The sequence below is a fragment of the Lupinus angustifolius genome, chromosome LG19 (assembly GCF_001865875.1).
Source record: "Lupinus angustifolius cultivar Tanjil chromosome LG19, LupAngTanjil_v1.0, whole genome shotgun sequence".
Taxonomy (NCBI): Eukaryota; Viridiplantae; Streptophyta; class Magnoliopsida; order Fabales; family Fabaceae; genus Lupinus; species Lupinus angustifolius.
The window spans coordinates 15223600-15249677 of NC_032027.1; the positions used below are offsets into that span (position 1 = coordinate 15223600).

General features: G+C 33.0%; 1 protein-coding gene and 1 long non-coding RNA gene across 3 annotated transcripts; one reads left to right on the plus strand and one right to left on the minus strand.

Moving 5' to 3' along the window:
* Positions 324-20569, minus strand: LOC109334808. The gene is made up of 3 exons (XR_002106146.1): positions 20368-20569; positions 11984-11989; positions 324-334 (listed from the first exon to the last, which is right to left on the minus strand). It is a non-coding gene; the product is annotated as an uncharacterized LOC109334808 (long non-coding RNA).
* On the plus strand, positions 18534-25642 carry LOC109334807 (DDB1- and CUL4-associated factor 4). Of its 2 annotated transcripts, none has more exons than XM_019570767.1 (13): positions 18534-18779; positions 18873-19003; positions 19902-20054; positions 20152-20282; positions 21778-21996; positions 22462-22640; positions 23300-23400; positions 23895-24050; positions 24216-24271; positions 24375-24432; positions 24933-25053; positions 25125-25229; positions 25350-25642. In XM_019570767.1, the coding sequence occupies exons 1-13, from the start codon at positions 18764-18766 to the stop codon at positions 25445-25447; spliced, it is 1524 nt and encodes a 507-aa protein (XP_019426312.1). In that variant the 5' UTR covers positions 18534-18763; the 3' UTR covers positions 25448-25642. The 2 variants fall into 2 exon arrangements, with proteins under 2 accessions (XP_019426312.1, XP_019426311.1); XM_019570766.1 differs by having other exon boundaries at positions 18535-18779; positions 25125-25235.

The following is a 26078-nucleotide window of genomic DNA, read 5'->3' on the forward strand; positions in this document are numbered from 1 at the left end:
TCATACATCATTACTCTAGGAATGGAGAATGATGCATGAATTTCTTTTACATGAAACGTAATGCTAGTTAATTGGTTAAATGTTCAAGTTATTGACATTTGAGCAATTATCTAAGGATTTTACACTCAATGGATTGATGTGAATGATTTTAATGACATGTGCATTTGAATCAGTAACCTCATAATTCACTTGGAATTGAATCCATGGATGTCATTGGGAAAGAACGATGCATTTTGATCCCAATTTAATTTATTTATCTTTCGTTCAATTTACAAATTTCATAACTAAAAGCAAATCTTATAAAAATATCATTGTAAATATTGCTTAACTAATTCTTGTAGGAATTAGTGTAAATCCACTCTGCCCCCTAAGGACGATAATCTGGTACTTTACCAGATTTTATTACTTGGACGATACGGTGCACTTGCCGTTCCACAAATATCTAACAAGTTTTTGGCTTAGGTGCATAGTTTACACAATTTTTTTCCCCAGCTCAAAGGGGCTAGCAAAAATGGTTCATGATTTATCCGAGTAGGCTTTCTGGCTGTATTTCAACTATCCTAAACTAAGCCTTAGTCATTTCCATGCTATTCCATGCTTAATGACAATAAAAAATCAGGCAAAGTTCATTGGTGAGATCCAGAAAAGACACTCATCTGTGTTTGGGGTGCACTCACTCACTCGACAATAAGCTTTTGTCCTTTGACTAACTGCTCATTATTCAACCTATTCGATCAGTGTCTGAATCAACATCCACATCCCGAAAACAGTCAAACTCGGAATCTCAATCAATCTCAATCACAAAGTCTTATATCACATTTCAATTCATATGTCTTTAGCACAACTACACAATTGAACTCATCAAACACATTTAAACCAGACACATTTTCATGGACTACGTTTGTTACTTAACTTTAACAGCAAACAACAAAACACAAAGTACATAATGAAATTACACCTACCTCATAAACATGCATCCTACACTTACATCCTACAAATCAATCCTAAACATACATCCTAAACATTGATTCTAAACATACAGCCTAAACTTACATCCTAAACTACACAGCATAAGTAACAAAACAAGTGCAGAGAAACCAGTTTTAGCCCAAAGGCTCATCAGAGTATAAACTCCATATCATCATCTTCATGATTATCACCCTCTGCAGCTATGCCATCTCTAGTAGTGCCATATCCAGTGGTTCCGGAAGGTCCTTCCCCCTCCGGAAAGATAGGTTTGACCCCAGGCCGAGGGAACTGTTGGGTGAAAGTGTCCGAGGAACCCCAGAATTGGTTCCTTGGACTCAAATGCTAGAAAGCAGCATACAACCCTTGCTGCTGATACACTTGCCCTTGTCTCGGGATGTCATTTTGGAGCTCTATATGCTCCATATGCAATGTGAGCTGGTGAAGCTGCTCCTGAGTGGTTCCCTGATAAGGTGCCGATGAAGGCATCTCTGGCTGCTGAGGTGGGAATGACGGCTGCGAAGGTGACTGTGGATGGTGAGAACTATCACCCTGTTGTACCCTAGTCTCCTCTTTGCAGTTCTAACGGATGTACTGCATGGTGATTAGGGGTTTTATCTTCTCAGTTCTGTTAACCTGAACCCCTTATTGAGCACAAAGTTCGATTATCAATGATGGGAACCCCAAAGATCCCTTTTTGCCTCCTTTGACGAATGCTTTGTATATTTCCGTGACGATTATCTTAGCCACATCAATCGTCATACCCTTCATGAACTAGTTTATTGGACAAAGTTGTATGCCATTCTCTGCTAGCTTGTTTGAGACCATACAAGGATTTGTTGAGTTTACAAACCAAGGAAGGATTGGCTAAAGAAAGGCCAGGAGGAGGAGTCATATATACCTCTTCATACAACTCACCATGTAGGAAAGCATTATTCACATCCAACTGTTCTAGAAACCAATTATTGACAGAAGCAAAGGAAAGCACTACCCTAAGAGTTGTTATTTTCACTACAGGGGAAAAAAGTATTAAAGTAGTCCACTCCTTCCAATTGAGTGTACCCCTTTGCTACCAACATTGCCTTATACCTTTCTATGGATTCATCAACCAGATATTTCACCTTGTAAACCCACTTACACCCTATGGTAGTCTTTTCATCAGGAAGAGGCATTGAGGACCATGTTTCATTCTGCTTTAGAGCCTGCAATTCCTTATTCATGGCTTCTACCCATCAAGGTTTAAAAGATGCTTGCTTATAAGTGGCAGGTTCTTGCACAATAGTGATTGCCAAACAAAAACTCTTGTATGGATTAGAGCAATTGGAATAACTCAAAACATTAGACAAAGGATGAGAAATACCTAAGGATGATGAGATTGAGCTAGTAGTGCCTTTAGCAAGATTGCAATGATAATCTTGCAAATGAGTATGTGGTTTTCGAATCCTATCAGACGTTCTAAGAGGATTGTGTATGGAAGACTCAAGAGTAGATGAAATAGGAAGACCATCAGAAGTTGAAGGACCACCTTTAGACTCTGAAGTATTGACACTAATGGGCATATCTTCTAACAAGGGAGAATCAAGGTTGTTTATGTATGTAGGTTTGACTATAGACTCGGAATTAGTAGATATAGGTTGCATCTTGTGTTCAATAGAGTGAAAAGGAAAGGAACTTTCATAGAAGATAACATCTCTAGAAACAAAAACCTCATGAGACTCCAAATCATACAAGATATATCTCTTAGTGCCTTCTCTATACCCAAGAAAAACAGACTTTCTTGCTCTTTCTATGTGCTTGCATAGAAGAAGCAAAACTTAAGCAACCAAACACCTTTAGGTGATCTAGGGAAGGAAGCTCATGGAATAATACTTGATAGGGACTTTTATTTTTTAGCAGGGGCTAGGAAACCTATTGATATGTGGACAGCTTGATATATAGTAAAATTCCACAGTTTGGGAGGTATATTAGATTGAAAGTATAGGGCTCTAGCTATGTTGAGGATGTGTTGGTTCTTTCTCTCTACTACTCCATTTTGTTGAGGCGTTTCAATCCAACTTCTTTGATGAATGATTCCTTTATTAGCTAGGTAATCATGCATCAAAAACTCTACCTCGTTGTCACTTCTATGGCATTTTAATTTTCTGTTGAATTGAGTTTCTATGAAGGAAATAAATCTAACAAGTTGTTGCCTTGTGTCTCCCTTTGTTTTCATCAACATTGTCCAAGTAAATCTAGTATAATCATCAATCAAGGTTAAAAACTACCTATGTCCAAACATAGAAGACATTGAATATGGACCCCATATATCAGCATGAAGAATCTCAAAAGGCTCAAAAGAATGAGTATGACTATTATTGAAAGGCAATCTCTTCTGTTTTGACAAATGGCATACATCACAGGGATTTGAATCTTTATTACAAACATAAATGCAAGGAAAATGTAAAGAAAGAAGCTTCATTACATTTTGAGATACATGACCAAATCTAAGATGCCAAGTAGATGCATCAACTTTCCTATTTCTATCAGTATGGACAAAGTGACTTTGGGATTGGGGAACACTTATCACAAACAATCCTTGCTCAAGCTTAGCTGAACCAATCATCATCCTTGAAGTACTCTGCACAATTAGACAAGATTTCTCAGAAAAAATTAGATCACGATGCAAATCTTGGATTAACTTGTTAACAGAAACTAAGTTAACTTGAAATTGAGGTACATATAACACATCTAGTAGAGTAAGAGTGTTAGTTAGTTTAAGTGTGCCAGAGATAGATGTAGTAACTTGGTGTCCATTTGGTAAGGTGATCATTATAGGTGATATTCTCCTTTGAACACTCATGTTCCTTAGGTCACAAGTAATATGATATGTTGCACCGGTGTCAAGCAACCATTGTGAGTAAGTATTACCTAAGGATGAAGGAGGGATATTGATATTCACAACTGAGTTTGCTGCATGAATTGCCCCTGTCTTGGATTGGTTGAGAAGATCCAACATGTTTTTCACCTGATCTTCAGTAAAAGGTTGTGCATGATCTTCAGTAGGAGGAGCATCATCTTGATAGGCTTGAACAACAACTTCCACTTGTTCTTGATTATCCAAAAGAAAACCAGATGCAAGATTTGCCATCCTGGTTGGCTTGTTGGACTGAGAACCTGGTGGATAACCATGTTTGAGAAAATAGGTTTCCACAATATGATTGGTCCTTTGACAGTATGTATAAAATCTGTTTGTCTGGCCTCTTCCTCCCATACCCCCTACCTGATCTTCCTCTATTAAACTGATTTCCTCTTCCTCTAATGGATTGTGGCACACCATTGTGATTACCTTCCCTAGGTTGATATGAATTAATTGCCATAACTCTTTGATCCAAGTCCCCAATGTTGACTGTAATGCTATCCATGTGTCTCTCTTGTTATACTAACATAGAAAATACCTTGTTGATTATAGGGAGATGATCAATTAGCATGATCTGAGAACATACGTGAGCATATTGCTCATTTAGGCCCTTCAGGAATCTGATCACGAAATCTTATTCCCTATGCATCTTGACAACTTGAATCACATCATGTGTGCATGGATTAGGACATTTACAGAAGGCTATAGGTTTAAAGTTATCAATTTCTTCCCAAATAGCCTTCAATAGTGTAAAAATCTGATACTGTGATATTCCTTGGTTAAGGCGACAGAATTCTTCCTGCAACTCTGCTATTCTGAAGACATCTGCTTGTGAGTACCTGTCTTGAAGATCTTGCCACACGTCTGAGGCATGATCGATCCAAAGAATTGATTTGACTATGGACTCTTCAATAGAACATTGAATCCATGACAAAACCATAGTATTGCATCTTATCCAATGTCCATAGAGGGGATCATCTGGAAGAGGTTGTGAAAGGGATCCATCAATGAAACTGATCTTGTTCTTGGATTGTAGGGCCAACTTCATGGCTCTTGCCCACGAATGGTAGTTCTTACCATTCAGTAATGGTGTGACCAATATGAGAGAGGGATTTTCATTAGAATGAAGAAAGAAAGGATTTGAGGGATTGGAAGCAAAATCAATTATGCTCTGATTCACCATAATTGTTGAGAAAAGAAAGGTAAAAGAAAGAAGGTATTATCATAGAGAATATGGAAGGGAAGGTGAAGGAGGAAGAGAGAAAGTAGAAGACGAATCAGAGCAAGTATGCTCTGATACCATCTTGAACTTTGACAGAAGAAGAAAAGCATGAACAAGAAAAGGAGAAATTCATCTTGGTGTTTTGTGTATATTGAATAATTCTTGGTAGTTCACAAAGAAGAATGGAACCCCTTCTTATACTAAGCAAGGAAAGAAAACTAAGAACCAGTTTCCCAAAACAGCAAGCCCCAAAACAGGAAAAAAACTGAAAAACAGGATAACTACCACCCTAAAAAAGAAACTTCCAATTTCAAACTAACCAACCAATAAACCAACTAACAACTTCAGAAGCATCTTTTCTTTAACAAATCGAACATTTGACATTTTGGTCATCTTGAAGATCTAGCGGGGTCTTAGACCACTAGACTTCCTTTATTTACTTTTCTTTTTTTTACAAATGGTATTTCAATAATCAGTTGAAGACATTTTTTTGGAGATGAAAAAATCATTAAAGTGTGGAGACATTAAAACATCATATTTAGTAGATATTTTTTGTTTACTTAGAAAACATGAAGAAACAACAGAAGGTTTTTTCCTTCTTTAATTTTTTAACAACTTCTATCCTTTTTAAAAAACTATAGTATGCTGATATATCTTGTTAATTCAAATCCTCATAATCAATTTCTTATTTTCTTATAAATACTTTTTTGAAAAAGAGAAGTCAATTTTAAATTAGAATTTCTAATTTTAAGGAGATTATTAAAAAAATATTATTTCCTTTCTACAATAAATATGGTGTGTTCAAATCCAGACTACTCCAAAAATTGACTGAAACTCCAAAAATTAAAAGTGTTTGGATTGTATTTGACTTTTTTATTATAGACCGATCCATCTAGTCCGGTTTTCGGTTCCATCTTTTGGATTCAGAACGGACCGAAATTGTTTAAGTGTATATCGATTATAAATATCTTCCACACTTAACCATTACCATATGTTGAACTCATAAATATTTCCTCATTGCCTAAATTGTTTAAGTCTTATCTTGCTTTAATTTGTTGTTGCTACTTCTATTATTACTCTTGTTGTTTACTTTATAGTTGGTGTCTTCCTATTTTCTTTTTGTTGTTGTTTACATTTAATATTGTTTGACACTTTTTAATATTGTTTTATGTTATTGAACACTATTTTTTTGCTATTATGTGCTTAATATTTAGTAAATTTTATGATTTTTGAGTGTATGTGCAATTTTAATTTTTTGTAAAAAAAACCAAACTAGACCATATTTTAATTATGTGTTCGGATCGGATGAATTTTACACCCATATTACATATGGGATAAGAAGAGAAATTCTTTGAATTCCTCTAGTGCAAAAGTTGAGAGGTATAATAAAGAGTTGATTTTACTCCTATATTTTATTAAGCGATAATCACATCCCTAAATAAAACATTATCTTATAGAAATTTTAATTTCCACGCAATCACAAAGAAAATTGATAGCCTTGGACCGAGTAAAGTTTCCAGAAGAAACATAGAAAATAAACTATCCTATAATTGTGTGTTGCCTTAAGCGAAGTCAATGAATAAACATAGAAAATAAACTATGATATAATTGCTTTCTGGGATTTTTTTAAGGTTACATTGAATAGTATTCTTAAGGATAGTCAATGGATAGTGATGGTGGTAATTTGCAAGGCACGTTGAGTGCTTCATGGGCTGCTCTATCATGCTTCACCAACGACATAGAATCTTTAAAAGTATTCATTATGCACTATGCAAACAAGTTTATATCTATCAATCAGGCTTATTGATTACGGAAGGGTAATAGTTCATTTTTTTCATTTCGTGGTAACAAAAATATTATTTTATTATATATAAAATTGTATAAGAATCACATTCAGCTATTTTTCTTTAATTTTTTTCCAATAATTGTCAGTTCCCATAATTTATATATGCATGTTATAACGACTACTCTGGCGGTTAGTAAACAATTCAATGGCAGTGTCATGCATATTACATGTTATTGAATGAAATGTTATGACAAAAAGTACACTTTTCTAATTTCACATAATTCTTTCTTCTCCATCAATGCTACCAGCAATTAAAAGCGTCCTTCATAATACTCATATTCATTTCTTATTTCTCTCTTAAATTCACTTATAATGCCTAACAAATCTATGATACAATCAATCACCTTAAGATAGAAATTGCCTCTGTTGGGGAGCAAGTTGAGAAAATAAGTGTTGTGTTGTTTGAAGTGATGATATTTTAGTATTTTATTCATTCATTTTAACTTTTAGTTAACAATGTTATATCTAAGGGAGGTAAATGTAAGTGTAAAAAATGAAGGAGTAATATATGTAGTTTCATTAAAATTCAGGAAAGATTCATGTAATTCAATCTATTTTTTATTATCTCATGACTAATAAATAAATTATTGACAATCATGTTATAAACTTAGATCTATACATTTAATACTATGCTATAAACTTTATTTTTTAACTTTTTAATAATTTTTTAATTTTCAAAATATAAAGATCAAAGGATTGAAAAACTGTGAAATGAAAGCACACATCTCATAAAAAGACAAACAATTTTCTTTGCATGTCAAAATACATATTGAAAAATTGTTGGTCAATCTTCCAATACTCCTAATACTTTTTAATTTACATGAAATGTAGTAATTATTTAATGGAAACTTCCCTTACAGCATTGTTAAAAAAATTTAATCTTTCTATTCCCAAGTCCCAACAATGTTATTGGGATTTAAAGCATTTATTTAAATAATTCATAATCATTGATTTAATATAATTGAATTGCAATCATTGACAAACAATATAATTTCTAAAACGTAGCTCCTTTGGAGGGAAAAAGTACCCATAAAGCACCAAATAAAAAAGACCTTATTTTTATAAATAGATAAAGGTAAAATTGAGTGCAGCTTGTATTCTTCGTAATATTTTTTTGGCTTATCCAAATAAAGTAATGGTTGAAAAACATGAATAATCGATAATGAGATAATTGAATATATATAATTTTTATATTCTAATTTTGCAATTTTCTATATTTAGTTTGAAATCATGAAAGCATTGATGATTTCAAAATTGTATGTTGATGAATGAAAGTATTTTTTATTTTAGTTATTTCAAAAGTTATACAATGAATATGATTATCAAATGTTTCAAAGCTATGCCGAAGATCTAAATGTTATTATTTTTATAAACTTGGTTAGAGTCCAATATCTAATCCTATATTTTTGTGGATTAAAGTGTTGAGTTTATTCAAGTGTGAAGTCCTGCATTGGATATGCGGGGAGGAATGAAAGAGTTTATAAGAAGGAAATGCCCATGGAATTAATGTCTTAGGGTTTTGGTTCAAGACGTGGTGTCTCACTTGTGAGACTTCACTCTTCCCATACCCATGTAACAATGGAACTCTTTGGTGGTTGGAGGCTCTCTGGTCACAGTTTAGTCTAGCAAGTGGTATCAGAGCCGATGGTTCGACTGGGACATGGTGGACTCAAGGGGTTAAGTGTGAAGTCCCACATTGGATGAAAAAGGTTTATAAGAAGGAAAGACTATGAAACTAATTCTAATGACAAGCTTTTACCTATTGTTCGCAAACACTATGTAGCGCCACATGGCTGGAGAGGAATTAGATCTACTTGGGTGGATATGAATAAAGGAATCAGGTGGAGAATCAAAGATGAAAATTCAACTCATTTCTAGTCGGATAAATGACTACTCTTGGGGGTTATTCTTCATAATGTTGCATTACAACCCACATCTTGTCTACAAGATGCTAAAACAATGGCAAAATATTATGATCATCATAACTCATTTTGGAGTTATCATGATTTCATTCACTTACTCCCAACTCAGTTCTCAACAAAAATATTGGCTATGCCTTTGCCATTAGGCACTCTAAACTCATACCCTATATCTTGGTCTCTTTCAAGCAATATTTAGGAAACTATGGAAGTGGGATGTCACATTCAAAATTTTTAATTTCTTATGGTGAGCAATGCATAATGGTTTATGAGTGAATTAATGTAGATGAAAATCTAATATTGCGAAAGATCCTAGTTGCCCTCTATGTTTGAGTGAGCCAGAAACGGTGTTGCATATGCTTCGGAATTGGAGTTGTGTTAGACCTTTGTGGGACAACTCCATATCTACAAACGTCCACCCATCATTTTTGTGTGGATGATATGAAGATTGGATAAGTGGAAACCCTTTGGAGGTTAGACTTGTGGAATATGCAAAATATCCAGCCTCAACGCTTAGATATTCTTCTTTAGCTTATCTAGAAAATGAGAAACAATGTCGTGTTCAAGAGTGACAACTTCAACATGCGTGATATTCTTTATCATGCACATAGGTTAACAATGGATATTTCAAATGATACAAACTTGGGGTTTCTTCCAACTAGATTTCGGTTAGCTGGGATTCTCCTCCTCTAGGATAGCATAAATGCAACATGGATGACTGAGTTAGGCAAACACTCAATATGATAGGGTGTAGTTGAATCTGTAGAGATGATACATGTAATTAATATATATAAATAATGAGTAATATAATGATCAAATAAAAACTTAATACTTTTAGTACATAAATATTATACTCAAGTTTAATCCATTAGATGATAGCTCAAGTTTAAATTGTACAATACGATAGTCCCTGCTTCAAACAAAACAGAGTAGAATAGTTAGTTCAAAAAAATTCAAAACAAAATATACAATTCTAACGTTCGTATTTAAACTTTTATTAAGCATTAAAATGATTACGAAAATTGACCGGTTCAAATGATGAATTTGACTGTATATTGGTATAATATAACAATTATATCATTTGTTTAAACTTGTAAAACATTATCTACTATCAATACATACATTTTATTTTAATAAATAATATAAATAAATTTGTTTATCATATTCTTTATAATTTATTAACATTAACATAATTATAATATAGGTACATTTCATAAGTATATAAAAGTAAAATAAACAATTTAAATATTATACGTTATAAAAGCAAAATCATTCTTCCTCCTTGATTATAAATTATAAGGATGATGCCAATAAGTATCCTAAATATATTTTAAAGAAACATAAAAAAGATCAAATAGTGTGTACTAATAATATAAAAATTTATTACAGTATCAAAATATCATTTATGATTTAACTGTCATTAAATTTTTAAGTGAAAATAATACTCAATTAATCATGTGGTGATAATATAAAAAATGATAGTGATAATAATAAATATATATTAGACTCATGAAAATGGTTTAATAAACCAAATTTAGCATATCTCAAGATATATGAAAATATTCAATTTTCAAAACTCTTAATTTTTTTTCTTAAATAATATTCTTAAAACAATTTAGTAAGATTGATCAATTGTGAAATAACATCAAATCCTAAAAATAACTTGTTTATATAGAAAGATAATGTTATGTATATCTATTTTTCTGGATACCAGTATGTGAGAACAAAGAATCTAGACAACTTTTTTTTTTTAATTAATTGCAGTCATTATAAATTTCTAGTGATGGCTTTCCATGGTCTTACGGAAGCATCCAACATTTGAAATGGAATATGAAAGTTGAAAATAAGTATTATACAACTGACCAGAGTATACTCAAAGTATGATGCCATAGAGTATTTGCAGAATTTGAATCCTCTAGCCGGCGAGTCCATTTTCATATTTAGATTGATGACAAAAATTAAAATTTAATGATAATAATTTGAATTTATATTTTAATAAAATAATTTTTAAAGCTCATTTTCCCTTATAATCTAGTATTTTATAATTTAATACTGGAGAAGAGTTGAGCTAGCATTGTTTAAAAAGTCACAACCTTGCTTGTTCATTCGATAACTATTCTCTTGCCTATGCTTGCTGGGAATCTAGCAAGGATACCACTATCTTGTTAGCTATTTATTTACATGGACTTGGTTTTTGATGGGGTAAGAAGAAAATGAAAGACAGGATAATGATTTAACGAATGCAATATTTGTGTATTGAGAGTATAAATATTTATACATAGTCTACTTATTTATGCCCCACGCCTATCAGATAAGTAAAAAAGCCCGCATCCGGAGAAGACAGCTATTTCAGAAGCATCTGGCACTGCAGGATTTGAACCTAGGCCTTCAAAGGCTAGTCAATAGTCTGTATATTATTTATAATTTATTTTATTATTTTTTTGAAGAGTCGATAATAATTAAACATAAATAGTATATGATGAATGACAATATATAAAACTCATATACCATAATTTCATACATTTTTTCTTTTACAAATGTATTTTATGTCACAGAAAGTGAATGAGTAAAAAAGATATTGCAATTTTTCAACCACTACACAACCATTGCTGCTACCAATGCCATAATAATGCTATCCTCCTATAACGTCATAATGGATATTATATAATAGACGTATTATACTGCTATTATTTTGCTGTATAGATTCTATAGAAGAATAATATTTGATGGATTGCGTGTGTAAGTTTTCTATCTTGATATGTTCCTGAAGTTTCTAAAACATCTTTTAATCCATATAGTGCAGTCAAAGTAATAAAAACATACAAAACCAATTTTTAAAGTGTTGTAATGGGTGTTTTAAATTGCAATTGCATTTATCATAATTACTTCAAAATTTCAACAAAATTGTGACCAATGCAATTATAATAATGGTCGTGATAAAACTCTTAAAAACACAATATTATTGTCTTGCAAATACAATTTAAAGTACCAATTATTCGTACAAACATTCAACATATACAACTACCATATGTTGTTCCTCCAAAAGTAAATAAATTAAATCCAATTGAGAACATTTGCCAATTGTGAACTTTCCACTTTGATAAACATTAGAAAAACAAATTTTGACATATCACTGAGAGCTTTGCATTTATTGATCAATTAATAATGTTGAAAACACTTCACTCTCCAATAACTTATTGATTGTATATGTTAGTATTAAGTACCATACACATCATTCGAATTTTTCATTATTGAATTTTGTTTTTATAAGTGTTTAGTGATAAAAGTTGATAGTACTTAAACAATGTTGGTCATGCTGAGGAACTCACTGTATGTATATTCTTGAATCCTAGCTTGTACTTCTTTTGGGACTAACAAAGCTTTAAGTTGGAGAGAGTTGTTAAATGAGAAAATTAATTTATAGATAATAATGATAATTGAACATTTTTTTACCTAAAAATTTACACATATGTCATTCATACTATGCATTGAGTTTAATACTTGCACAAATCATATACATTATTTTCATGTGGTTCAACATATTAACCAAGAAAACGAGCATGATTTGGACAAAGAAAACATGTGCCAAGTGAAAGAAGACAAATCCTCGTAGCGCAGAAACTAGGTTGAGTGAGATATTCGCAAAGGAGAAAGCTCAAGACCAATGAATTAAACCGATTTCATATAATAGAAGATAATCACACTAAAATTAAGATAAATAAGAGACTAATATGATTGTAATCAAAACAAACCTATGATTGATATGTCGAATAACTCTCTACACCTTGCTTAGAGTAAAGAGGAATGTCAACCATACTTAAGACTTTGATTTCCACGGGAATGAGGAGTTAAACCCTTGTGTATGAGATTAGATGTAACTATTTAAATTTGATGTATCCATTATGACTATTTGATTTATTTGCAATACTATTTCAATATTTTTCATGTCTACTCTTGTTTCTAATGTTTGTTTGGATTGATCACCCAAATTATGATTTAAGGTTTAAATGTGTAATGGGAATTATATGTTTGAACTAGACATAAAGTAATCATCTAGTAACATGTTAATTCTAGGAATGGAATTAATTGAACTATTGATTAAAACACATAATTTTATTTTGATTGATTAATTAATAGTTCAAGGGATTGAGAATTAGTTAATTTAATTGTTGATTTGTTAATTGAGAAATTGATAAATAGATAAGAACTAGTATTGTGGAATTCATAAGAATAGTCATATCTTTAATATCATATACTTAAAGTTTAAATAATTATATCTAATCCAAATAAAAGGGTTTTAGCTCCTCATTCTCATGGAAATCAACGCCTTAAGTGTGATTGCCATTCCTCTTTCTTATAAGCCAAGTGTAGATAACTGTTCGATGTTTCAGTCCTAGGTTTCGTGTTGATTACTTCCAATTTGGTCTCATTTTTATCCTAATGTTAGTGTCTTTATCTTCAAAGATTCTTATTAGATTTATTTGAAATTGGTTCAACTTGGCGGGCTTGAGCAGTTGAGCTTTTCACTGAGAGAATTTCTCGCTCAGCATCATTTCTAATTTTCTATCATTGGCAAATTTGTCTTCATTTGCTGGACGTAGACTTTCTTTGTCCAAATCATGCTCCTTCCTCCTAATACCTCCAATGATATAAAAAATATGTAATAGGATTTGAGCAATTATTTAACTCAATGCATAATATGAATGACATTTATGTATACTTTTAAAATCAAAACATGCTCGACTATTCTTATTATCTAAAGTAATTTTTGCACTTAATACTATCCTTCCAAATCACAAATTTGATAACCATTTTGCTTATAGATGATGAGGTGATGTCATTCGTTCCAATAAATAGGGAACATACAGATGTCGTCCTGCCCATATACCCAAGACCCCCTATGGGTTGCCACTCCACCTTGAAGAATTCAGTCTCCATACTTTGAACAACCCTTCAAAAGTAGTAAAAATTGATTGCATATTCTTCAACTTGATGCAAGTCCATCCACGTCTTGTGACATTTTCTTAGTCTTTGTTGGTGTTGTGGAAGACCCGATAGAGTTAAAAGAACTACCTGATTGTGCATAACAATGAGCAAAACTAACATAACAACTCAAATGCCTGAATAAACCCATAGGTGTTGGGGTGCATCTAAGAGGGTGCCACATGCAAATGCGTTAGGACACCCATTTGCCATTCATTGAGGGGAAAGCGAAGTCCTATGTTTTGGAAGTCTATTTCGTACATGAAGAATGACCAACAGTCATCCTCGAAGCTCAAATCTAGTCATACCCAATCTTTCATACACTAAGCCAACACAAAGTAATTGTGCATTTATGCTATTGTCTCCGTCAATACGACCACGTAGATTCCACCTTGGTAAAAGCTGCATATTTTCCCGGACCTGTAGGCCTACCCAATGATAGACGTCAACTTCCTCACCATTTGTGGGGAAGAGTGAACATATCAACTAGAGAATCGTAGTTGTATGTCATCTGGAACCTGCTACAAGAAGAACAAGCATTAGACAAGTCTGAAGATATCATAGATCTCAAGCTCGAGATCCACTCAGAGAGGGTGGCATTTCGATGGGAAAGAGAGTCAAATATCTCACTGATCATCGTGCCTATTCCAAATCGGAACTAACAAGACCTACAAGTAATTCCTTGGAATAACTTCTCACCGATCAAGGCACCCCACTAAAAGAGGAGCCAAGGGCTCCCCATCGGAGTTGGGAGCGGACGGCACACCCCTTGATCGTTAGTGTCGAAGGGACCACGACAGAAAAGCTAAAGGCAATCTACGAAGGACTCCATAGAGCTATCACTATCATAGCTCTCCTCCTAAAGATTTACCCTCACCACCTCAGATAAAAGGAAAAGGAAGGTTAAGGAGAAAATGATGTACCTAAAGGAGTTTTACGGTGATGAAAACAATTGAAGCAAAAAAAAGACAATGAAAAGTTGAAAACAACAAGTTGAATAGTCTGGATGCACAAGTAAAGAAATGAGGACGAAGGGTGAACCTCTATTTATAAGGGCTGAAGAAGAAAGAAGACAAGCCTAAAATGACCTACCAACTCTCCAAAATAGCTCATTAGTGCACCTTAACCACTCAACTGTCATCTATTTTGAATTTAATAACAAACACAAAGACCAAAGCGACAAACATCAATTGACGAAAGAAAAGACACATGCATGCGCAAGCCCCACAAAAAGCATAACACTTCTCGACCAACCACATTTTGAATGTCACAGGAGCAATAATGATGACCACTAACGACATCAAATCCATAAAGATGTGAAGACACCACTCAATTTAATAGAATAAGTCTAGTATTCGAAAATAGTTTTTGTCTAAAACACTAAAACCAAAGAGCGAATCATGGCCACATGGACTTATGATATGTCCTACATGATAAAACCTATTAAGTGACCTCCTACACTTTGATTTCAGGGTCGAATTTCATAATATTATTTAAAATAAAATGTCTCATTCCATTAAATTGGCTAAAGGAATGGGTCATAATTATTATGGAGAACCCGCATGGCCTAAGGATCTTTTATATATTTTGAGGATCTGCTGTCTCATATTCCTATCCCAAACTCTATCCCGTGGAATGATTATTTATCACATCATTTAAAAATTTACATCATTCTTAACCCCTCTAAACAGTGTTAATCTCTCAGGGTTTTATTATCTTTTTTTTTTGGCTTGCCCTGAAACAGAACAAACCTTTATTCTTTATGTATCAACTTTTCTAATGTATTTCATCTCATGAAGACTGCTATATGCGAAAGAGAAAAAATAACATTAGTCTTCTGATTTTGATGATAGGGTTATCATTGGTATAAAGAAGATTGGAGGGCATGTATTGGAGGTAAGGAATTTGTCCACTCATAAACAACTTTTGATTGTAGTCAAGTAAAATCATGTTATATTAGTTATCTATTTTTTGTTATTTATATCGTTTTCTAATGTGAATGAAGTTAATAGCTATATAGTAAAGAGTTGCATATTAGATGTTCGATGAAATGTCCAAAAAAACTTTAATTGCCAGCAACATGTTCATATTAGATGTTTTTATGGTATGGATATATTTAAGTTTTTGTGATCTGGATATAGCTAATGACTATACCAAATTTTCTGTTCTGAAACAACAATTTATCCATTGAATTATGTGTATTTGCTTTTCGTTTGAGTTATTGTTCATTTTTAACACCCTCATAATAGAATTGATGATATATAGTAAAGAGTTGCATATTACATGTTTGATGAAATGTCTAAGAAACTTTAACTACTAAAGTATTTTAACTCCTTGGATTGCTATATGCGTAGGGTAAAAGGTGATGTCCTAGGAACTTATAAATGATTTCAAGTCCTTGAAGGTTTGTTAGAGAAGGTTATTGATTTATTGTTGGTAATGTCTATGGAAATATGGAGCAATAAAGAGAATAGAATTGAAGCTTGAAGGTGTTAGGCCAATAAGAGTTTCAAATGCAAGACTTCCAATCACTTGTACTAGCAATGAATTGTCATCCCAAAGAAGATAATTATTGTAAATATGGTTGAGAATAGTTTCATGCTACAGACTTCAATATTTGGTTCTTCTATAGACTAAATTTGTATTATGGTTAAAGTTCTAATATAAATGATTATATTATGCCCGATAACTACCTACACCTAATTTATTTGTATCTTCTGTTGTAGATTATTACTGATTGATATTTGCTCTTTTATACCTCTTTTACAGCAAATGTCAATCAGTAATAGTTAAAGATTGAATTAGATCATGTTTTTGTTTCAATGTCAAGAATAGCATTGCAAAGAGCAGTGAAATTTTTATGAGGAATTTAAGCTCGTAAACTTTGCAATTAGACAAACATTGAAATTTATATTATCAATATTTGACAAATATTCAAAGAATCTGATGCACTTTCTGTCTATGGAGGTGAGTTCATCAACTTTGTTTTAAGGTAAGTTTAAGTTTATGCATGTGTTTTCATGACTACAGATGCTTTTAGCACATTGTCACTGTCTTGAGTTCTAGTAGCCCACAACTCTATTAATTTTAGGTCTAAAACTCAAAAAACATATAAATTTGTGCTCTGCTTTTTGTGCATTTGTATTATCAACAAGGATGATTGATTTGACCAGAATAGAGTGAACATCTTTACTAGAATTAATTATGGCATGCACGTTTTTAGCATAACTAACTAACTAACAATTATATGTTTTATTAACATATAAAACAAATTGCTTTTATCAATGTTACACTGTCCTATACACAACAAAGAATTTTTAACCCAAATTCAACCATATTACATTACAAGAACACTTTTGCTATGATTAAAATTTACAAAGGAAAAGGAATAAAAATCCTTAAATTACTACTTGCTGCTACTTCATCATGAATTGCTGCTATCATCCCTGAGCATCCATTTTAGCAGATTCCCAAGTTAGAAATCTAACAATCTTTAACTATTACATCCTTCTTCGCTTGGTCTATTTTCTTTGAGGCTGAAACCAAAATTTCAGTGTTCTTTGCAAGGCTGTTCTTGGCATTGAAAACATTTATAAGTTTAATCTCTAGCAAACTTCAAACCATTTATAAATTTCTATGACATCACCTTCTAACCTGGAAATATAGCAATCAAAGGAGTTAAAATACATTGGTAGTTAAGGTTTCTTAAACATTTCATCGAACATGTAATATGCAATTCTTTACGATATAGTCGTCAACTCTATTATGTTTAGGGTGTTAAAAAAAGAACAATGACTAACTTTTTTTATTAAGACCGGAGAAACATCTAACATGCACATGTTGCTGGTATTTAAAGATTTTTTTGGATATTTTATCGAACATCTAATCTAATATGCAATTCTTTACTATATAGCCACTAACTCCATTAACATAAGAGAAGAATTAAAAAAATGGATAACTAATGAGAAGAGATAACATGAGATTGCTTGACCAAAATTAAAAGGTGTTTATAAATATGGACAAACCTTCACCCAAGATATTAGTTACCTCTAATACATGCCCTCCAATATTCACCACAACCATGGTATCCCTATCATCAACAATCAGAAGACCAATCGTTCTTCTATCTCTCTTGTGCATAGCAATCTTCCATGAGATGAAATACAGTAGAGTAGAACTAGTTGATTAATACATAAGACTCTGTTATGTTTACGGACAAGACAAGAAAGAAAGAAAGGATAATAAAACCCTTTGAGAGAAATTAAAAGTGTTAGCCGTGGTTAAGTATGATGTGGATTTTTAAATGATGTGGTAAATAATCATTAGATGAGACATGGTTTGAGATAGGAATCTGGACAGGCAGATCGTCATCCATATAAGACATTACTAGTTCCACATGTCAAAATATTAAATGTATAATTTTGATCTCTAAGAGCTTCATTTGTTATAACAACAACCACACATCCAAAAAAGATTAGTTTTTTAACACGTGATGACTTTGTTATACACCAAAAAACTCATCTCATTCATGTTACTAGTAACCAACAAAATATTAGTCTAACGATATAAGTTCTGGTTAAATCAACAAGAAAATTATCGTCAATGATTCGACTCTTAACAAACAGTCACCCATATCAAAAAAGTTTAACTCAACAACGATTAGAGGAAATTCTTGGTAGTAAACTTTACTCTTACTTTAGTTAATCCTATCGGTAAAAAAAGCCCTTAAAAGTGATAACTTCAAGGGGGTTTAAATGGGCACTTGAAACTGTTGCAGTTATTCCGCCGCATAACATCGGTGACATTTTTTCAACAACGTGTCCGACTCAATTGCTTCTCTTCCTGTTGTTTGCGAGTAACTGCTTCCTCGTCCGACAAGACAAACCGTACGCTATTAGGTCGTTCTCGTTTCTTCCCAACCCAACACCGATATGCCACAACCACGAGGTGAATTAATTTGTTCCTTAACTTCTTTACATTCTCCAAAATATTATTTATTTATTTTAATAATTATTGGTAATGATGTTTTTTTTATGGCAGAGCTTCCGGGGTTTTACTATGACCCAGAGAAGAATAGATACTTCCCTATCAAAGGTCCTATACCTGGTTCTTCTCGTTCTTCTTCAAAGCTCACTACTCAAAAGTCTCCTCAAACAACCTTATTGACTCAGGTATAATAATAGATAAATTAAAATATTTAATTTTGGTGTGTTAGTGAAGTGTTTGAGGATGATAAAATGTTTAAGGTTACTCGCTTTGTGACCTATAACTCAACGATATGATTTAATTGATAGAAATAGTCTTTTTGCTTGTAAGACTGTATATATTTACCATAACCCTAGAGACTGGGAGCCTCGTGTACCAAAAGGGTCTTTGTGTGTGTGACATTGTCTTACCATTGTACATTACCATTTTTGTAACTTTTCAAGCAATTGTTTGTGGCATGATTGTTCTGGCTTAAAACAATGATTTTACCAAAGTGATTTTTGAAGAAGCTGAAAAAAATATAGGTCTCAGCTTTTTATTGCACCTTCGTCTCTAATCAAACACATGTGCAAGTGTCCAAAGTGTTTTTTGATCAAAATAATCTGCTTTTGGCGAAGAAAGGTAAACAAACTGGCTTGGGTGGCAGTACATCAAACGAGTTCATAATATTTGAACTGATGTTAAATGTTCTATGTTTTGGTCATTGGGATTTTTCTTACATGATTCCTTGTATTCAATTTGTTGTATAGATTAGGTGAATTTCTGTGGTACCTTGATTTATTCGGGGTGGGTTGTCAAGTATTATCAAATCTCAATTGCATAATAAATAAAATGGCGGCCCTCTACACGGAGCTCCTACATAGTGGGGCCTAACGAGGATAGATATACGTAGCTTTACCCTTGCAAGCGAATAGGCTGTTTCCAGAATTTGAACCCATGACCTCCGGGTGATAAGGCACGCAACCCTACTGTTGCACCGCGGCTCGCCATCGATTTCATAATAAATGTTTAAATTTAATTAAAAATAAGTCTTATCAGTCTCAAAACTCAAAACAAACATGATTGATTTTAGTTACATTACAGGAAAGGAAGAGTTCTTGTAGGAAGCTCAGAAACAGCATGTCTAAGCTTCTTCAGGCCAGGGAGTTAGATGGACATGTCATTGCTTCCAAGTCTCACAGTTGCAAGTGCAACTTCACTGAGGAATTCAGAAAGATACAAGCATCACAACCTGTTGTATGTTTATGATTCTAAATCTTTAATTGTGAGTGAACTTTACCTTAATCTCAATTATCAACTCTGAAATTGAATTTGGTGTGTTTTTGTATTGCAGGTCTGGAAATACAGGGGGACAGATGGCATAAATTTTAGTGCTTTAGAGCAGATGCACATTGATGTGCAGACAGAAGGGGGTCAATATAAAACTGATGTTTTATTGACTGGGGGCATGAATGGCTCGTTGAGGTAACTTATAATTTTTTTCCATTTGCGTTTGCACTTGCATTCTGTAAGAAACTCGAGGACCTTGGATTTGGATAGAATCTCTAACCGTTGAATGTCTTTTAAGAACTATGCTTGAGTTTTTTACTTTTAACTTTTTAAATTGTATTTTTATTGTTCACAGATATATAAAAAGTTAATTAATTATTGTGAGATACTTTGGCACTGGTGGGATTTTAATATTCTCAAATGGTATTGTGATTTGATATAACTTCTGAAATGGTACTTTAAAGTGTTATGGATATCACACAACGGTTTACATTTTGTTCCCTATCTCATTGGAAGAAAGAAAGCATTTAGCGGATCCAATAAGGTCTTCTATTACTAAATGTCAAACTGTGGATCTGACATGTTCATGTTTTAGGCTTCTTGCAAAAAAACATTTCTCCAAAGAAGCACTTCAAGAAGTATTTCAATATGATGGAAAGCATGGGAAATTACTAACTATATAATTTTCAGATGTATGTGTACTGTGCATAAAAATGTAAAAGTAATAATAAAAAAGCAAATCCATCTTTGTTCAATAAGCTTTTCAATCATGTCTTCAGCAATAACAGCAAAAAGAAAAGGTCTTTTCGTACTAGGTTGGGTTTGCTGCATAGATTAAATGATACCATTGTCTTTCATCATAAACTATGTCTTTAGAAAGGCCATTAGTTCCAAGTGCTTTTTATTTGGTTTTACCTAAAGTTTTTCTTGATCCTACTCTACCTCTAATTATTGGCATATCCTCCATCAACTAATAACTTCATCTGACTTCAGATTTATTGGTCTTCTTCTCACATGGCCAAATCCCTTAGATGAGATTTTTCCTTCTTTTCCTCAATAAGTGCTACACCTACTTTCTCTCTAATCCATCCACTTCTAATCTTATCTTGTTTATAAGCTTATAGAAATTAGCAGAATTTCTCATGCATATTTTCCAGATAAGTGCTTCCAATAAAAAATACTCCTGTCTGAACATATAGCAGAAGTTAAGTTTATAATTGCATATAAGATCAATTAGTACAAAATAAGGCTGAATACAGAATAAAAGATCTTGAACATTGCAGCGGGGAAAAGAAATAGATACCCTCCCCATTTATTGCTTATAGAAGACTAATATAGTAAAGTAGCCGGTAAGTTGATAACCTACCTTAGTAATAATACTGCTAACTGTTAATATGTTTTTTCTTAATCAATTTTTGCACATGTTTTCAGGTTGACTTACTCTTTTTCCATTTTGCTTTAATATTCTTTTTGCGACACGGTCATAGTGCTCTTAGTGATAATATTCCAATTTACCTCAATATGTTAGCAGTACTTTGATGATAATATTCCAATTTACCTCAATATGTTACCAGTACTTTGATGATAATATTTCAATTTACCTTTCAGTGATAATATTCTTTTTGCAGCACTATCATAGTAATTTGATTACTATTTACTAGTTGTTTCTTGTGAAGTTTGGTACTCGCAGTTTTTCAGAAATTGGAAGGATTGGGCAACGTTTTGATGGCGCATTAGAATGGACACCACATTGTGTTAAGAATTATGTTAAAAGGAAGGCTGATGAGCAGAATGAGGTGCCTGGGCCGGTTTACAGTCCAAATTCACTGCTTATGTCCTCCAGTATATCTTGTATAAGAAAGTGCTCTTCTCAGGCTGCAAACGATAGTCCTATTGTTGGACATGCACTGTATCCTTTTTATTTTTGTAATTGCTCCATACTATGTGTATATATAAATACATATATCGGTTCATAAATCTATGGTAAAGATTAAAACAAAGTCATGCAACACTTTTAAGTCGTCATGTGACTTAAGTAAATTCTAATCTTGATTAGCCATCTGAGATTGAATGGTAAACACATTAACTTTACTCACCTTTCATAATTGGATAGTTCTCTCACTCAATATCCTCCCACATATATGTAATGTTCTGACTTTGTGGTTACACACACATGATAAAATGACAAAACTTAGGCGTTGTTTTCTAGGTACTTGTGGTGCTGTTTTCGAATAAGCAAAGAACATTTTCAACAACTTATCGAATATATAACATGTGTATTAGTTACTACACATGTTTTATTCTTATTGGAACCAAGCAACAAAGCCCATGTTAAGTCTGATCTTCAATTGAAAGAACTTAACATTTAAAACAGATTTACTACTTTGGGATCAGAGACATCAGGTGGATCAGTTTATACTATCAGTATCAATGAACCATTAGATCTTGGGCCTGGTATACTGAACACATGGAGCAGTATAGAGGAAGTTGCTTCTTTCAAGTGTACTCTTTGGACAGCAGAACATGATTATAATAGACATCGGGCTGTAATTGGTAACTTATATATTGCTCTCCCCTCTCTCTCAAAGTCACACACATTCGTGCTTAGATGTATGTGCTTATGCCAAATAAAGTTAAATTCAGATACAACAACATGACTTATGTGGAATATACTTAACAGTTGGTGTTAACTCATGTTCTCTTATTAGCATTTCCTTATAAAGGTTCTACCCAGACATGTCTTGATTATTAACAATTGCACAGACTGTAAGAGATATTAATTATTGGCAATGATAGTTTAACATGAATTCTGCATTATTTGGATTCAACATTTGGTTATTTCAATGGTCAAATTCATTTTATTTTGCAATTTTCACCTCATTCTTCAAGGAAATGTTGATCTTAATCCATTTAATCCTTTCACTGTTTGAGTTTCTGTTTACAAAAATTAGCTACACGGAATGATCTATTATGCTTCCATCTCTTGTCTGCTTTTGCTTCTACTTATTATAAGTTTAAGATAATTAAAATGGATCCGTAGGAAGTTTTTAACTGACTAAGTCATGGTAGTTCATGAGATCACAATTGTGGTATATACCCTCTTGCCATAAGAATATCTGAACAAACTCTTAGACATTAAGTGATTTTTCCAGCTAATTTCATATATAATGTTTTGTAAGGTATTCATTTGTGTTTTTATTTGTCTTTCTTAGGTACCAACCGGGGAGCTGCTTCAGTGGATTTGGAAACTGGCACAACATCATGGTTTTTACGCTGTAAAAGTGATGTGTTTGCACAACAAATTGTAAATTCAGTAAGTTACCCCTTTTTATTAAAAAAAACTGTAAGCTATCACCTAAACACTATGCTTCACTCGCTTATTTGCCTCTCACACACACACTCTTCCAAACCATTATTTTCTCTCTAATATTTTTCAACAGTTGGGAGTCGGGACTTTGGAGCATTTTTTATCAGTTTCAATGATATTGGTAGAAAGAAGGACTGAAAAACTGATTTAGTTTCACTAGTGTATTTTGGCAGGATGTTTAATCCTTGCATTTTTCATATATGCTTATTTGTCATTAGAGATGAGATCTTTTCATGGATTCTCTTCGGTGATGTGCAGAGCTCATTGGTTTCGTCCTCTCTTCCATAAAGTTTCTTCTATTCTAAAATAAAATGTGATGATTGCTGGTTTTTGTAATTTTTATGTTTTCATTTGTTTCCCCCAATCATATGATATATCTTTTTCCATATTATGAGTTGGTGATTCTTACAATATTTAAATAATAACTTTTCTTGTTTCAGGGAAATGTCATTTTATGTGGACTCAGAAATGGGGCAATTGTCACTGTCGATTTCCGTGAGAAAAGGGAAAGGCTTTCCAGTAGGCTTATTAAACACCGTATACCTTATTCATCTTCAAACAAGAAATCCGGAAGTTCAAATAAAGAATGGTTCGAGGTATTTTCTTTATTTTATTTAAAACAAGAATTAATGAGGCATACAAGATTTCAAGAAACAATCAAAATATAGCATAATATATGACAGATGATTCGCTTAGTGAAAGTCCTTACTCTATTACCTATTAGCTACTGTTGATATGCTTACATGCCTGTCATTTTGCAGCTCACCGGAGACATATATCCTTCTCATACCATTAGGATGCCTAGATCTATATCCTGGTTTGTCAGCTTTTCGGAACCCAATGTCTATTTGACTTGTATCTTGATTTGATATTTATTAGTTTACTAACTACTTCAAATTATTTTGTGCGTTTGGTACTAGTCTGCTGTCACTTCAGTTTGATGATCAGTACTTTCTTGCAAGCTCCATGGATGGATCGGTTAGTTGATTATTTAGGATAACTATTATTTTGCATTTTATCATTTAAGCCAGTATGCCTGCTCTTTCATGGGCATAGAATGCTAATTTTTTTTGTAGCATATCATGTTTAAGAATTTGTATGAATTCATTCCAATTATTTGAAGAGAAATCATTTGTTTTTAATGTGTACTGAGTAGTTTAGATATCCTAATAGATCATATTTAACCAATTTAACTTTTTTTTGGGAGTTTATCTTTTCTTAATCCCTTTGGTTCTCCATCACCTAGATAATAAAATCATTGATATAATGAGGACTAATAAATGCATAACAAGCAGATTGCAGCCTATTAAGTATCACTATCACTATTTCTGATGGAGTTTCTGTGTCAGTGGATCTGAGAAGAAAATAAATGTAGAAAAATGTTACCGAAATTTCTTGGTAGCAACCATTTCTATGTGCAGGCCAAAATTAATGAGGGAAATTGCTTCTAAATGACCTGTCCTTTTTACTTTCTCCAGATGAAGCTCTACGATCGACGCTTACTCCAGAGAGGTGCTGTTCAATCTTATGAAGGACATGTGAATTCGCATACTCGTATACAGCTTGGGGTTGATCCAGCCGAGAGATTTGTTATGTCAGGTAGATGTTATTGCAGTTATGTTATACAGTTGGCATCCTAGAGTTTGAAAATTCCGACTTACTCATCTCAGGTGGAGAAGATTGCAGCCTACGGGTATGGAGTATTAAGTCTGGTGAACTTCTTTTCGAGGACAAGTTCTCCGATTCAGTTCTCTCCACCGTGTGCTTCCAAACGCGTAAAAGTAGTTCCCACTATGCTTTCGGTCTTTCTCCCTTGTTTTTGTTATAATCGGGCACTTATTTTAGGCGTGGTTTGACTGGTTGCTAATCTCAAAATATATTATTTCATTGTATAGGTTTCAAAGAAGAGAACGAAAACCAAAACAAGCATCAGTCTTCTCTGGGTGCGTGGCTTGGATCACGTGATGGACTATTTTATATGCATTGGCCATGAGTAGAGGACATCCTAGTGCACGAGACTCCGACTTAGTTTATGAGGCTCCGACCTAGTGGGGTGCGTGAGGGGTATTTGCAAATATGGTTCCTGCAGCTGCTACAGGGACATTCTAATATTACTTTACCAAATCTTGTAGATATTCTCATATAAAGGCTTTTATTGGAATAGACATTGCATTTTGATTTTGAAACTAGCACATAGCAGATGTGACCAATTACATTCTAGAATTAGTGCTTTTTTTATATATGAAAAAATGCATTTTGAAATTTAACGGCTATGGCTTTTCAACAAATATGTTCATTGACACTTGGTACCTCATCTCACACTTGATTGACCAACTAGAAAACCTATTTAGTGTAAAATGTAGATATATTTAATCACTAATTTCATTCTTATATAGTTATATTTACATTCTAAAATTCTTAGAGATACATAGTAGAATAGTTAATACTGGATGACAGTTCATTCTTCACAAGACTATTTTATTTAAATTCGATTTTTTCTTTGTTCAATAATCTCTAATATTAGGTTTATGTTAATGTGTTAATTGCGTGTGGTTGATGTTAGTAAAAAACATTTACCACATCACCTATCATGGCAACTTAGCAACTCATTCAGAGGAAGAAAA

Coding starts and splice junctions, on each gene's coding strand:
- LOC109334807 (XM_019570766.1), top strand. Junction 22,641..23,299: donor TAGACATCGGGCTGTAATTG/GTAACTTATATA, acceptor TGTCTTTCTTAG/GTACCAACCGGGGAGCTGCT. Junction 23,401..23,894: donor CACAACAAATTGTAAATTCA/GTAAGTTACCCC, acceptor TTCTTGTTTCAG/GGAAATGTCATTTTATGTGG.